The 13,773-nt window shown below is 46.2% G+C and overlaps 8 protein-coding genes across 8 annotated transcripts; 4 read left to right on the forward strand and 4 right to left on the reverse strand.

Moving 5' to 3' along the window:
* Positions 1-64: 64 nt before the first annotated feature.
* Positions 65-2,191, reverse strand: HDA1 (histone deacetylase HDA1; the record flags this gene model as incomplete). The annotated part of the gene is made up of 1 exon (XM_002555437.1): positions 65-2,191. The coding sequence occupies one exon, from the start codon at positions 2,189-2,191 to the stop codon at positions 65-67; it is 2,127 nt and encodes a 708-aa protein (XP_002555483.1).
* Positions 2,192-2,254: 63 nt separating this feature from the next.
* Positions 2,255-3,844, forward strand: RCM1 (rRNA (cytosine-C5-)-methyltransferase RCM1; the record flags this gene model as incomplete). Its single annotated transcript, XM_002555438.1, has 1 exon — positions 2,255-3,844. One exon carries the CDS (start codon positions 2,255-2,257, stop codon positions 3,842-3,844), a length of 1,590 nt encoding a protein of 529 aa, XP_002555484.1.
* Positions 3,845-3,873: 29 nt separating this feature from the next.
* Positions 3,874-4,977, reverse strand: LYS12 (homoisocitrate dehydrogenase; the record flags this gene model as incomplete). Its single annotated transcript, XM_002555439.1, has 1 exon — positions 3,874-4,977. The coding sequence occupies one exon, from the start codon at positions 4,975-4,977 to the stop codon at positions 3,874-3,876; it is 1,104 nt and encodes a 367-aa protein (XP_002555485.1).
* Positions 4,978-5,540: 563 nt separating this feature from the next.
* FAP1 (Fap1p) lies at positions 5,541-8,432 on the forward strand (the record flags this gene model as incomplete). Its single annotated transcript, XM_002555440.1, has 1 exon — positions 5,541-8,432. The coding sequence occupies one exon, from the start codon at positions 5,541-5,543 to the stop codon at positions 8,430-8,432; it is 2,892 nt and encodes a 963-aa protein (XP_002555486.1).
* Positions 8,433-8,689: 257 nt separating this feature from the next.
* Positions 8,690-9,445, forward strand: EFM6 (putative protein-lysine N-methyltransferase; the record flags this gene model as incomplete). The annotated part of the gene is made up of 1 exon (XM_002555441.1): positions 8,690-9,445. The coding sequence occupies one exon, from the start codon at positions 8,690-8,692 to the stop codon at positions 9,443-9,445; it is 756 nt and encodes a 251-aa protein (XP_002555487.1).
* Positions 9,446-9,535: 90 nt separating this feature from the next.
* RSM25 (mitochondrial 37S ribosomal protein mS23) lies at positions 9,536-10,321 on the reverse strand (the record flags this gene model as incomplete). The annotated part of the gene is made up of 1 exon (XM_002555442.1): positions 9,536-10,321. The coding sequence occupies one exon, from the start codon at positions 10,319-10,321 to the stop codon at positions 9,536-9,538; it is 786 nt and encodes a 261-aa protein (XP_002555488.1).
* A 439-nt stretch (positions 10,322-10,760) lies between these two features.
* KSH1 (Ksh1p) lies at positions 10,761-10,979 on the forward strand (the record flags this gene model as incomplete). Its single annotated transcript, XM_002555443.1, has 1 exon — positions 10,761-10,979. The coding sequence occupies one exon, from the start codon at positions 10,761-10,763 to the stop codon at positions 10,977-10,979; it is 219 nt and encodes a 72-aa protein (XP_002555489.1).
* A 254-nt stretch (positions 10,980-11,233) lies between these two features.
* On the reverse strand, positions 11,234-13,477 carry UTP25 (rRNA-binding ribosome biosynthesis protein UTP25; the record flags this gene model as incomplete). Its single annotated transcript, XM_002555444.1, has 1 exon — positions 11,234-13,477. One exon carries the CDS (start codon positions 13,475-13,477, stop codon positions 11,234-11,236), a length of 2,244 nt encoding a protein of 747 aa, XP_002555490.1.
* Positions 13,478-13,773: the final 296 nt, after the last annotated feature.

The following is a 13,773-nucleotide window of genomic DNA, read 5'->3' on the forward strand; positions in this document are numbered from 1 at the left end:
ATGCAATCAGAGCGGAATGAACGTATATAAAAACTCTGAATGGCGGGAATCTCGAATGACCGTCTCATTCGCTGTCGCTCCATTCTTCGAAAGTGTCAAGAATAAAATCTGTTGCCTCCTCAAACCTCTCTTCAAGTATGTTATTTATCCCATCGGAGTCGCACTTAAGTACTCTTCCAAATTTTTTTCTTGGTTTCTTGTTCTCATTACCGTCGTTGCCCCAACAAGTGTGTTCAGCACTTGCAAAAACCAGTGAATTTTTAAAATACCAGTCAGCTAACGTTTCATCAACAAGAGGAATCAACGGTCTTAGTGGCCTTTGATCAACAAACGAAACAGCCGACTTGACAACACTCCTCGTGTCCCTGTGACCAAGAAGGTGAACCACCCCGCTGTGTGCATCTCCTATTGCAACAAAGGCAACCCTGTTAAGGCTTGGGAAGTATTTTAGGTAGTTATCCCAAATGTGTACAAGGACCTCTTGCGCTGTTATCACAGCAGAGTAGTTGTCTTGTTCATGAAGCGACTGAGGTATATTGATGTCAATGACTCCGTAATTTCTACTCGAAGCCCATTTTATCACATCAAGGGTAGTATCGACTATGATGGATGTTGAGGGATCAATTGTGCCTGTGGCTCGACTTCTTTGAGCCCATATGCTGGGAGTATCATGAACACACACTATAATCGCGGAAGCATCATAAATGTTTGGAGAGCAGATTGCTGTGTCGTCTGGTAGCTCTTTCTTGAAAAGCGGCAAAGTAACAAATCTGAACTCGTTTGCCAACAACCGCATTTGTTGCTGCCGTATTGCGTTTTGTAGAGGAAAGTTTTTGTTGATTGCAGTATCGGTAGCCTGTTCCTTAAAAGAGCAACCATCGTTGCCATGTGTACTCTTAAAGCACTTCCAGTACTTAGATTGGGTTTTAATAACGGAATCAATCACTTCGACGGCTTCGAGCTTGGGTTGTTTAACTACAGGCAACTCGTCTGGTGGCTCTCCTATCAAAACCTTGGCTACTGCTAAGGCACTTTTAGCAATAGAATCCAAGCTATAACCACCCTCAAGAACGGCGCAAAGATTGCCTCTGGCCAAAGATTTCAGCATATGCGTCATATGCCCATAACAGCTGGGAGTTACGTGACACTGGCCAACGGTATCGCCATCCGCAGCATCAAACCCTGAAGATATTATCACTAGATCGGGTCGAAATTCACGCCCCATTGGCATTATCACCTGCTCAAACGCCCACAGATACTCGGAATCGCCAACTCCTTTCCAGGGCCAGGGTATGTTGCAATTAAATCCCTCGCCTTTCCCTTCTCCAACTCTGTCAGAGTTCCCGTGAATAGTCCCTGGGTAGTACTTTCCCAACTCGTGTCTATGAAGTGAAATGTAGAGCACGCGGTCGTCATCGTAAAAGGCTTTTTGAGTTCCGTTGCCATGATGGACATCCCAGTCAAGAACCATAATTTTGCGTACGCTTTCGGGGTAGTTTTTTAAAATGTTCTGCGCAGCAACTGCAACATTACTAAAAAGGCAGAATCCACCTGCCACTTCAGGTTCAGCATGATGTCCAGGAGGCCGCACGACTGCTAATGCATTTTTGACACGCCCCTCAACGACCGCTTTACAAGCTTCAATGGCGCCACCGCATGAGAGTTTCGCACTAAGATATGAGTCGTTGTTGAAGTAAACAGAATCACCTTTTTCGGTTTCCTTCAGAAGCTGATCTCTTGTCATGCTGGTGGTCTTGGAGATAAATTCCAAGTGCTCTTTGGTATGGACTTGCAAAATTTCCTCGTCGGTAGCCTCTCTAACGGGAATTTTGAGCATAAGATCGCCAATACTGTCAACTCCACTGAGGGTTGGATCGTCTATTAGGCCGTTTTCTGCTAATATCTTGTAAATTCTGTAAATTCGCCTAGGGTCCTCTGGATGAGGATCAATGTATTCGAAGTAGGATGTAAAGATTTTTGCATGGTAGCGCATCCTGACATCATAACACAGTCCAGTTTTGAGAGGGGTGTAGTGTAATTTTGGTCGGCAAGCTGGCACTATCGTTGGTCTTTTGGCAACCGAGGCTTGGTTTCCCGTCCCGTCGTTCAATGTGGCGCTTTCGTGATCTCTTTTCAAACCATTTATTTGCTCTGATGGCTCTTCCTGTTTGACTTCAGCGCTCTCAGTCATTGTGAGCTTGCCGCTAGGTGGTCTTGAGGCAGAGTCTTCGTATCTTTTTTGAACAATTAGCCGATGGACGCTCAGGTGTTTCTGGTAACTACACAGTTCATTAAAAATTTCATAGATAATATGAAATCAAAGCTCATCGCCAAAAAGCATCTACTATTGAAAAAGCCCAACACTGCCGACAAACGACTTGACGTGCCTATAATGAACTTCTATAGAGACGCTACTTGGGTGCTGGAATATGTTGAAAGTGCAGAAAAAGGTGGTCGGGTTGCAGGTTCTTTACAAACCCTAGTATTGAACAGTTGTAAAAAATATCAGCTGAAAACCAACCCAAAGCACATATATGCAGCAGTCTACTCATGCTGGCGATACAATGAATTTCTGGACAAACTGTTAAAGCGATCCGGAATTCTGAAGGATATCCCTAAGAAGAAAGGTAAGGAGGTTTTCAACCCAACAACTATTAAACTGTTGGTACACGATCTACTGTTTTCGAAGAACAAAAGAATACAAATGGGCAAGCATCCTTTGAAGGAATTTGTTTTGAAATATAAGGCAAGGCTCAGTAGCGAGCTAGTAAGACTGAAAATCAAGCTTAAGGTGACTGATTTGCAGCAACTACTAAAGGACGACAGAAACGATATGACGCCTGTGAGATGGTTCAGATTAAACCCCATACGGTGCGGCGCAAAATCAGAAGACATACTGCAGGAATTGTCTAAGAAGTTTCCCACGCGTGTTAACTCGTGGACTAATATAGCCCCAGGTTGCATCTATCACGACGAATATATACCCGGCCTATTTGGGGTACATCCAGCAGACAAAATAACTTCCCATGAACTTTACAAGACGGGCAAAGTTATAATTCAAGATCGTGCCTCCTGTTTCCCTGCCCATATACTTAATGCCTCCTCAGAGGATCTCATCATTGATGCATGTGCGGCTCCTGGCAACAAAACAACACACGTTGCCGCGCACATTTTCCAAGATCAAGCAGTCGAGTCTGTTCGTATTCATGCGTTTGAAAAAGACCCTGAGCGTGCGAAGACTTTGCGCACCATGATCAACACAGCTGGTTGCACCAAAGGTATTGAAGTCCATGTCGGAGATTTTACACAACTGGCGAAACCTGGTAAATTCCCAGACGTGACGGGCTTTATTCTCGACCCTAGTTGTTCTGGAAGTGGCATATTTGGTCGTAAGATGATTGACGACCGTAATAAATCCAAAGCAGATGGCGCCTCACCTGTCGAAGAAGAGGAAAAAGAAGAAGAACGCGAGGACATTTCAGATAAGGATCTCAAGAATAGGCTGGAGAAACTAGCTTCATTCCAGTTTGAAATAGTAAAGCATGCAATGTCCTTTCCTAGTGCCAAAAAGCTCGTTTACAGTACCTGCTCAGTCCATGCTGAGGAGAATGAACGTATTGTCGTTGATCTTCTGCTTGATTCCAAAGTTAAGGAATGGGGCTGGCGCGTAAGAAAGAGAGCTGGGGTGATTCCCACATGGTCCAGAAGAGGATTTTATAAGGAATTCGAAGAAGTGTTTCGTGACGAAGACACTGCCAAAGAATTAGCAGAAGCCTGTATCAGAGTGGCACCCAAAGAAGACGGTGGGATTGGGTTCTTCGCAGTTTGCTTCGAACGTGACTAAATCTGTTATTACAATAAATCGTTTATACATTACATTCTGGAGAGAACATCTTCGACTACTTGTTGGGTAGTTGATTTGCCGCCAAGGTCTGGTGTCTTGATAGAGTTGTCACGCAGGTTTGCGTCGACAGCTTTGTGGATGTCTTGAGCAGCTTCTGGATGGCCCATAAACTCCAACATCAAGGCGGTGGATCTGATGGTCGCAACAGGGTTAGATATACCCTTGCCCGCGATGTCTGGGGCAGAACCGTGACATGGCTCTCCGACTACAAAGTCGAAGCCAACGTTGGCGCTTGGCACGACACCAAGCGAACCCACGAGCGCAGCAGCACCATCGGACAAAATGTCACCATACAAGTTGGGGGCAACAATAACGTCGAAGCACTCTGGCTCCCTGAACATCCTGTAAACCATTGAGTCAACAATCTGTTCGTTGTATTTGATAGAGCCAAACTTGTCTTTGTTGCTTTCGTAAACTTGTCTGCAGACTTCTCTGAACAAACCGTCACTTTGAGAAAGCACGTTGGACTTGTGTGTAACAGTCAAAGTGGCCTCTCCGTTAACCTTCTGCCTTTGCAGAGCAATCTCCAAAGCGATGTTGGCGATGTTCTTGGTAGCAGTCTCTGAAATTCTTTTGATGGCCTCAGCAACACGAGTGCCGGTTTTTTCGTCAATGTAGGTTTTCTCAGTCTTGATGTACAGATCCTCGGTGTTTTCTCTCACGATAATCATATCGACAGGTCTCTCTTGTGGCAAGACGGACTTGACGGGACGTACGTTGGCATATAGCCCAAGCTTTTTCCTCAGAGCCACAATGGGTGACGAGTAGCCTTCAACTTTGTTAGTTGGCGACTGCACAGCGCCAAACAGAGCACCTTGGCACTGATTTCTCAGGATGTCGATAGTTTCATCTGGCAGCGCTTTTCCAGTTTCCTGGAAAGTCTGCCACCCAGCCTGCAGGTCGATGAAGTCGAATTTCAGACCGTGCTTACTGGAAAGGTTCTCCAAAACTTGTCTGCCCGCAGGAATCACTTCTTTACCGATACCATCACCTGGAATTAAACCAATTGTTAGAGACTTGGAAGCGGACGCGTAGGAGCGACGCGCCAGTTGGGTAAAAGAAGCTCTCAGCATTGTCAAACCGGATACAAATATATCAAAGCGTTGACCTTTTGAGGAAAGTACCCTGCTGGAGGTGAACCAGGGTGATGCTATGCCTTATATATATAAATATTCAGATGTTCTCAATCAGGTGCCGATGTTAATTTCCCACAGGAATTTTGGCTTTATGAGTCTTCACAACGAACAGACAGAAAAGTCAGAAGAGTATGCCGCAGCCTGATCGGCGCTAGCGAACACCCAGGAAATCGAAGTTGGTAGACTGTGGGCTGGGAAAAGAAGCTCTTTCAAACGCTGAGAGAAATGATTGAAGTGTCTGGGTCACGTGTCGCAGTTTAATTACAATGGTTCCCGCCATCACAATGCTTAACTCGCAAGATCAATGCAGTGACATTGTGCCTCGCGTTGCGGCTTCATGCCATTACGGTTCTTTTGTTCTTTGACAATGCAACTTGTGTACTGTACTCACAAATAACTGCGAAGTTCACGTGTACGCATCGCCGTGATCTTGAAAAATCGATCTCATCGGTATCGTAAACCTTTGGCCACCCGACTACTCATAGGCCAAGTACCTGGAAATGACTTCAGGCCAAGACCAGATCGCGGAAGCAGAGTTCGATGAGGGCTACGTAGTAGTCAGGGCTGATTCCGAAACTTCTGAAGCCTTCGAAAATGTTGGCGAGGATTTAGATGAACAAGATGAGCAAGATGAGCAGGATGAGCAGGATGAACTAGATGAGCAAGGCGATACGTATGACCAGCCGTATTATGAAAAGACAATCAAGGAGATTGCAAAGGGTGACCGCTACCCTTGCATGATTTGTACGGTCGAGATGGATTTTACCTGCCATATGTACGCGTGCCCAGAGTGTTATAGGGTTTTTGACTACGAATGTATACGCGAATGGGCTGTCAAGTCGACACAGAAGAGTGTTACTAAGACGTGGAAATGTCCCAACTGCTACTTCGAGAAAAAGGACGTTCCCCTCAAAAACCGGCCCACTTGTTGGTGTGGGAAGAACATTCACCCAGAGCCAAACCCGCTAAATCCAAATAGTTGTGGTCAGACATGTGATGCCCCAATATGTGTCCATGGGTGTTCTAGCACTTGCCATCTGGGACCCCATCCTACATGTATGCGCATGGTTCAAACAAAATGCCGATGCGGCAAGAAATCAAAGGATGTCTTTTGTTCGGAGGCTCGGAAGCACCAAGAGCTGTTCCGCTGCGGCAATCCTTGCGGCTTAACACTGCCGTGCGGCGTTCACAAGTGCCAGCGTGAATGTCACAATGGCGTTTGCGGTGAATGTCCTGAAACGATAGCGAAAGAGATCAACTGTTACTGTGGATTAGAAAGCCTGCCTTCTATCAAATGTCAAGACGTCAAGATCCAGAGCAAGTCACAAGATGGCTCCGGCAAAAAATGGATCGGAGCATTTGCATGCAGTCGTATACGTACTGTCGAATACAGCTGCAGAGAACATTCTTTCGCTGAACCATGTAAGGCGCCACCTTCAATCGCCGGACGAATTCCGTGCCCATACTCCCCGAAAGCTTTAAAGACGTGCCCCTGTGGCGAAACTCCTCTGGAAAATATGGAAACTCCACGCACAAAATGTACGGACCCCATTCCTACTTGCGACGCGACATGTGGAAAGCTACTCAGTTGTGGACGGCACAGGTGCCCATTTAAATGCCACACAGGCACCTGTATGGAAATCTGTACCTGTTCTGACAAGATCAAGTGCTCATGCAATTCGAGACCGTTTATTGTCCCTTGTAAATTTCAAGGGCCGCCTCGCTGTAATACAAAGTGCGAATCGCTTATGTCTTGCCGTCGCCACAGGTGCGCAGAAAGGTGCTGTGACGGGAGAAGCCTCGCCCAGGTGCGCGAAAAAAAAGTGTTCCTTACGCGCGACAAATTGGACGAGTCATTGGTCGAAGCTCAGCACATTTGCCTGAAAAAATGCAACTTGAAGCTGTCTTGCGGCAGGCATTTTTGTCAAAGGAAGTGTCACCCTGGAAACTGTCCTCCCTGTTTGGAGAGCGATTCTAATGATCTTGTATGTCCATGTGGTAAAACAGTGGCACCCGCTCCGGTGCGCTGCGGGACAGTGCTGCCTCCGTGCAGAAATCCATGCATCAAGACTCTTCAAGGGCCTCTGGACTGCGGACATCCGCCAATGCCACACGCGTGTCACTCTCTCGACGAGCCATGCCCTTCATGTACAGCGCCCGTGTTTAAACAGTGCAAATGTGGAAAAAACAAGAAAGTCAGAACTTTGTGCTTTCAAAATAATGTCTCTTGTGGTCGTGTGTGTGGCAAGCAGCTTGTATCATGCCACCACAGCTGTACTAAAACATGTCATCGAGAGGGCGAGTGCCAGTCCATTTGTAAACAAGTGTGCGGTATTTCAAGATCAAACTGTAGCCATATTTGCAGATTCAAGTGCCATACTGGAAGCCCGTGCCCAGATGTCCCTTGCAATGTCACAGTCGAGGTCAAGTGCGGATGTGGACATCGCTCTTCGTTTGCTACATGTGCTGCCCACGAGGGCCAAGATCCCGCGGATCAACGCCCTCTCGAATGCACCGAAGATTGCGCCGCGGCAAGAAGACGGCTAGAACTGATGGAGGCATTTGGTATGAATACTGAAACAGTTCAGCCAACTGAAGGAATAGTTGATTTAGCGGCTTTGGCCGAAAAAGTTACCACCTTTCAGGAGCTCATGCTGCCTTTTACCGAGGCTTCCTTGTCGATATTTGCGAAGCAAAGCAACTGGTGCTCTCAGATTGAAGAACACCTGAATAGGCTAATGAGCGACATTAGCAAACCAAGTCTACACTTCAAGCCTATGAAACCTCCTCAGCGCCATTTCATTCATGAGCTGGCTCAGGCTTACAAGCTATACTGTGAGTCGCAGGACAAGGAACCTAAGCGATCAGTATACGTGAAAAAGACAGTCGACTCTCGTAAGCCTTCACTATCCTTAAAAGAAGCACTCCCTCTCTACCAATCTTTCAAGAATGCCCAAAAAGAGAGGAAACTGAAAGAGCTTGAAAGATCCACCACAACGAGGATCTTAAACTACACCTCCACAGGTGAGAGTTCTCCGCCGGTCGCGCAGATCAACGGCCTTTTGATCCAGAAGGTCTTTGAAGGCACGGACGAAAAGACTATCGAGGCTTGTTTTGCGGACTATCTGAAGCACACACTTATCAAAGATCCAAACTATCTCAAGCTAGACTCTGGTGACGTTATGGTTTTTGCGGAAAATTACGCTACGGCAAGCATTAATGTTGAACGCGACATCAACAGGGTTGTTGGACATCTTGATCTTATTGCAAAAGACAGCTTTCTCGCGGAAGGCGTGACAGTATGCCGCGTTGAGCAAGTAATGGCAGAAGAGACTAACCGCTCCGATGAATCAAGCGTGGCTGAAGCGCCGGAAGATCCTTTATTTGTTTAACGACAAGTTTTGGCCAGAAGTCTAAATTTCTCACAAAAGCCTCGCATTGCTCGTTTAAGTCCCTTCCGCAGAAAGACATGCAGCATTAAGTTCCGACTCCATTCTTACTTAGCCCCAATTGCGCGAATAATACTTCAATCACGAGGCTCTTCCGGGTTCTCAAAATGTCATCTAATTAAATTGTGGAGAACTTCTATAAAAATTTATATAATCCAAGAGCGCGTCAAGCTCATCGATCAAAAGCACGCTTGGAAAACATGGCAGAACTTCTTGATTTCACGGCTCAATTCACTGATCTGGTCCCCTCGCGGCCTTTGGAACATTTTGGCGATTCGGATCTCACTTTTGGAGGAAGGATCTTTCCCGCACTCAAAATTCATGAGGATGGTGGCGAAAGCGGGTGTGGTGGCAAGTTATGGATAGCAGGCGAGCTCCTTTGCGAGTACCTCTTAGAGAACAGCGATGATAACGGCATTCTATCTAAGCAAATGAATTTGCTGGGAAGAGATAAACCGTTCGTGAACATCCTGGAATTGGGAAGCGGAACAGGTCTAGTTGGGCTATGTGCGGGATCTTTGGCAAGAGCGAATGGCGGAAATGCTAAAGTTCATATCACTGACATAGATCAGCTTGTGCGTCTAATGGAAGGAAATGTGGAACTGAACGGCTTGGCGAGCGTTGTATCTGCAGAAAAACTTTGGTGGGGTGAACCATTGAAGTATGAGTTTGGACCAGACGCCATAAGCAATAAGACAGATCTTGTGCTGGCTGCAGACTGTGTGTACTTGGAAACAGCGTTTCCGCTGCTTGAGAAAACGCTTCTGGACCTTACAAAGGGAGAAACGCCCCCGGTGGTTCTCATGTCGTACCGGAAGCGAAGAAAGGCAGACAGAATCTTCTTTAAGGCAATCCGCAAGAATTTCAAGGTGGTACCGATCACTAGCTTTGATCGTTGTGACGATTTCCTTAAGCAACGTACGCACTTGTTCCAGTTGATAAGAGTACAAAAGTAGCCGCTTCCCCGCTCTAAAAATGCCGTCTTATTCTATTTACATGTAAAGAGGTTATTATGCCTTGCCCCCAGGTCTTAAACCTCTCGTGGCCTACAGTTGCAGTTCTTTCGTGTCCTCGGCCTTCGCGTCGGATTGGGGTTGAGACTCTTGAGCGGACCAGGATTCCGAAGGATTGATGTTTCTGGCAGACATAACTTCCGTCTGGTCGATAGCCTTTTGCTTCCACACGTCAATGATCTTTTGCTCCTTCTCAAGACCGAAGTCGATAGCAGATGGGCCGAAAACACTGCCGAACATCTCAGCCTCCTCCTGCGCAACTTGGTTTTGCACTTCTTCTTGAATTCTTAGTCGGTAAAACTCAAACCGAGCTTGGTCGTATGCAGCAAGGAGCTCCTGGTGCGCCTTTGTTCGTAGAAGATAAAGTGTTCTTTGGACTACGCTCTCGCCGTCCAAAGGCTTGCCTAATTGCTGGATTGTGCTCCAGTCGTAGTCGTGAGTTCCCGAATTTTCTACCAGCATTTTGGGCCTAGAAAGTTCCCATGGGTGCTGCTCGTAAAAAACTTCTCTCAGCTTATCCTCTGCGTACTTTAGCTTGGGTGCCGCGAACAGCTTGCTGCCGGAAACCTGCCTTTCACTACGGCTGGCCCGAGTCTTGTATGAGCGATTTTCCACACTATACTGCTCAGCAAACTCTGAGAGTTTTGCAGTTTCCTTGTTGGTAGATGGATTGACCAGACGTGGCTCACGCACGAATCTCTTGGAAGGCGGGACGAATGCTACAACATCGTACCAGGCAGGTGTTTTTTTTAGAAGACCCGCCTTTAGGTACGAAGAAGTACGCTCTAGAACATTGACGGCATTTTGCTGCACCTTCATGGCCCCAGAAGTTTTAGAATGTCGGTAAGACGCCTATTCCGATCATCTCGTTTTCCTTAGTCCTTTAACATCTCATTAATTTCGAAAATTTTGCATAGCACGTGATTTAAGTTACTAAAGTACTTGTACTCAGAGACTTGAAGATGTTCTCACGTTTGTATATCATTTTTGACGTTGATATATGACATAGCGCCAAGATGCTCACTTCCTCAAGAGCTAGTAGAAGCGTTCTGGAGCTTTAGGCCATGTCCGCTCTGAAGGGGCCTTGTTCTCCAGACAATTGTGTTTGCCTCCAGCAAGTTGCGAGTTGCGAGTTCTTTTCGAGTTGTTTCGTCTACGGTAACTTGAAAATATACTACAATTAAGGTCTTCCGCACGAAAAACTAGCAGCAAGAAGAACGAAAACCTCCAGCTTAGACCTCACGTTCGACCTCCCGACATGAGTGCTCTATTCAATTTTCAAGCGCTGCTTCAGGTTCTGCTCCTACTTATCTGTTCGTGCACATACATTCACTCGCAGTGGCCATCTCTGTTAGACAGGTACAAAGAACACAGCATGCTAGGCGCCTTCTGGAAGTGTGCTCGCATTGGCGAAAGAGCTAGCCCTTACGTGAGCATCGCCTGCATAATTATGGCGGTGAACCAGTTTCAAACATGAGCATTAAGTACAGTATACAATTTAAGATCAAGGATTTTTGTGGTTAATTGTGCTGTGATTAGCGTTACAGTGCGCTTAGCAACATTTTGGGTGGCCCGTATGTTCTCTCTGTTGCCTTGAAGTGTCTAAGTGCTAAACCAGGAAGATTCTCTATTCTCAGTCCCAAAGCAACGAATGAGGTTTTCATGTCTGAGAGCTAAAAGTGAACTTTAAATTACGGTATGTTGTATAATTTTGTGAATGTACATAAAAAGTTACTTGAACTCGTACGTCTCGTTAGGTCCGTGAGTGAGCACAGCTGCTCTTTCTGTCCCCACAATCCTCTCCAACGAGAGACCGTCCAGTTTGGAGAACAGACATCTTACCACAGATATGTTCAAGTCCGCAAGGCCCAAAAATGCGCTCTTCCCCAAGTACCTCGCCACTTCTTCGAAAAACTCTGGGTTAGTGGGTGGCTTGTAAAAGATAACGGTTTTGACACCTTTAATTTCGTACCGACGGAAATGGTGCAACCTTTCAGTGTAAAGTAAGACTTTAACGCGGCCTTGTTGAAACATGGCCCTGTTAGACGTCAGTTGCCGTTGTTCAGAATATTCGTTGATATCGCCAAACAAGATCGTTGTTTTCTCCCTCAAATAATTCCTAACGCGAACAAAGTCAGTGTAGTCTGGAATGTACAGCAGAATTCCGTCTTCATAACCAGTGGACTTGACAATGTTGGGTACTATCACACTGCAGAAGTGTTTAAATCTGGAATCAGGCTCCTCTGAGACGCTCTTTCCCACTAAGTCAAACCTCTGGAATATGAGGCGTGTACGCATTCCCAGCTGTCCTAAAGAAGAGTTCTCTGGAAAGATGACTCTATGGTTTTTCCATCTACCGGCGTAGTTTCTGCACTTTCCGTTAATGAGAGAATTGGCAAACGGACTGGAGAACTTTGTAAAAATCAAAGTCTGGCGAAATAGTTTCGCCTGGTCATTGATATACCACATTTTGATTCTGCTAAAATCGGCGTCGTGCTGCTGTTGGGGAATTTTGTTTATATGCTCAAAAATGGACGTTAAGTGTAACATGTTCTGGAACTCAATGCTGTGAAGTTGGTCGACAACCAGCAACTCTATGGATGACAGAAAGTCATCTTGCCTTTTTTTCTTGTCGGTGTTCTCTAGAATTAACTGAATACCCAGTGGGGAGCAAATTATAATGTCAGATTGATAGAAGTTGCTGTAAAGTTTGATAGTTTTTCTGGTGAACTTTGCTCCCAGGACAAAAAAATCATTCGTGTTACCCTTGAATAGCTGTTGAAAAGACTTGGGTTTGTAGCTGGGTGGAAGGGCTTCTTGGAAAAATTGGTCTTTGAACTTGGCTTTTTTATCCACTTGGTCTAGCCCAGACTTTTGAATAATTTTAGAGAGAATATCGTACGCCGCATCCCTTGTAGGAGCGACAATAAGCACCTTAGGTCTGGTGAACCCCTGGTCTAAAAGTTCTTGGTCGGGGTTTTCTTGGAGACGTTGATTGTTCTTCAAAATCCGATCACGCGTCTTATAGATGTGATTTAAAACATGGAGAGCATACAAATCGCGGTACTCGGTCTCCTTATCATAATCTTCATACTCGTACAGCAAATCTTGGTACTGAAACATTGGATCAACGATCTGCTTTTGCAGTGGGGTGAGCTTGTCCTGGGAGTCAAGTAGATCATTTTGGATTTTTAATCTTTGCTTTATGAAGTATGAATTGAGAGATTGGCTTCCGTCAGGCGCACTCACAGCGCTGGCGGGTTCGTTCACGAGAGTAGGGCGAGAGTATATGAACTCTTGGTTTTTATCCACATGTAATTTACAAGATCTGTAGCGCACCTCTTTCGCTTTGAATGCGGCATCTAGGGCATTTGTGTCTTTTTCAGAAACGGAGTTGAAGTGGATTTCCAGAGTGTCCGGCTTATCTTCCTCCTCAAAGCCGGCAGCCAATTCTGTAGCATCTCCGCCTTCGCGAGTCACCCCGTTAATATCATCTTGGTGGCTACCATCATCACCTTCATCGTCTTCGTCGCCGCTAGTGTGCTCATCCATTAAGGCATTCTCGATCGCAGCCTCCTCATCCTCATCCTCCTCCTCATCCTCGTTGTCTCGAGATTCGCTTTCTTCCTCATCCTTTACGTTACTCGTGGGATCGGCCGAGGTTTTCTTGTCGTCGGTTTTAGTCTTGCGTCTAGCTGGCCCGCCGTGCTCAGCTTTCAGCAACGTCAGCAAAGCAGCGTAGGCCTCGCCACCAGCTCTTTGGTCCTGCGCCGGCTCGTTCAGTTCCGGCGCGGCCAATTTGTCTTCAGCTTCAGTTTCGCTGCCGTTGTTTTCCTCGTTCGCACTTTCTTCCGCAAGCCCGCGTCTAGGACCACTTGCTTTTCTAATGGTTCTGAGCTGTTTCCTGCCGCTCTTGGAAGATCTATACTCGTTGGAGCCTTTTATAGCGCTAGAAGAGCGCTTAAGAGAACTCATGCCGATTGCGAAGCCAACGAAAGCTACTGTAGATCGATTCTTTGGCGCCAACTTGTCAGCTCATCGCCGATGAGAACTTCAAGGTTTTCTTTTATCTGCGAGACCTCGTTAAAGACGAGATCACATGCCTTGACTTTAGATCTTGTGTCAGTTTCTACAGTCAAGAGGCAAGCCCTATTCTGGGCAGAAAGCTCGCTAGGCATTCACGTCTTGATAGATATTCTTGGCTAATGCCCAGTGTTTCTCACAGTGTTACTTCTTGGGAGGTGCTGCTTCCCACACATGAGTGTACATCC

This window comes from Lachancea thermotolerans (genome assembly GCF_000142805.1).
Source record: "Lachancea thermotolerans CBS 6340 chromosome G complete sequence".
Classification (NCBI taxonomy): domain Eukaryota; kingdom Fungi; phylum Ascomycota; class Saccharomycetes; order Saccharomycetales; family Saccharomycetaceae; genus Lachancea; species Lachancea thermotolerans.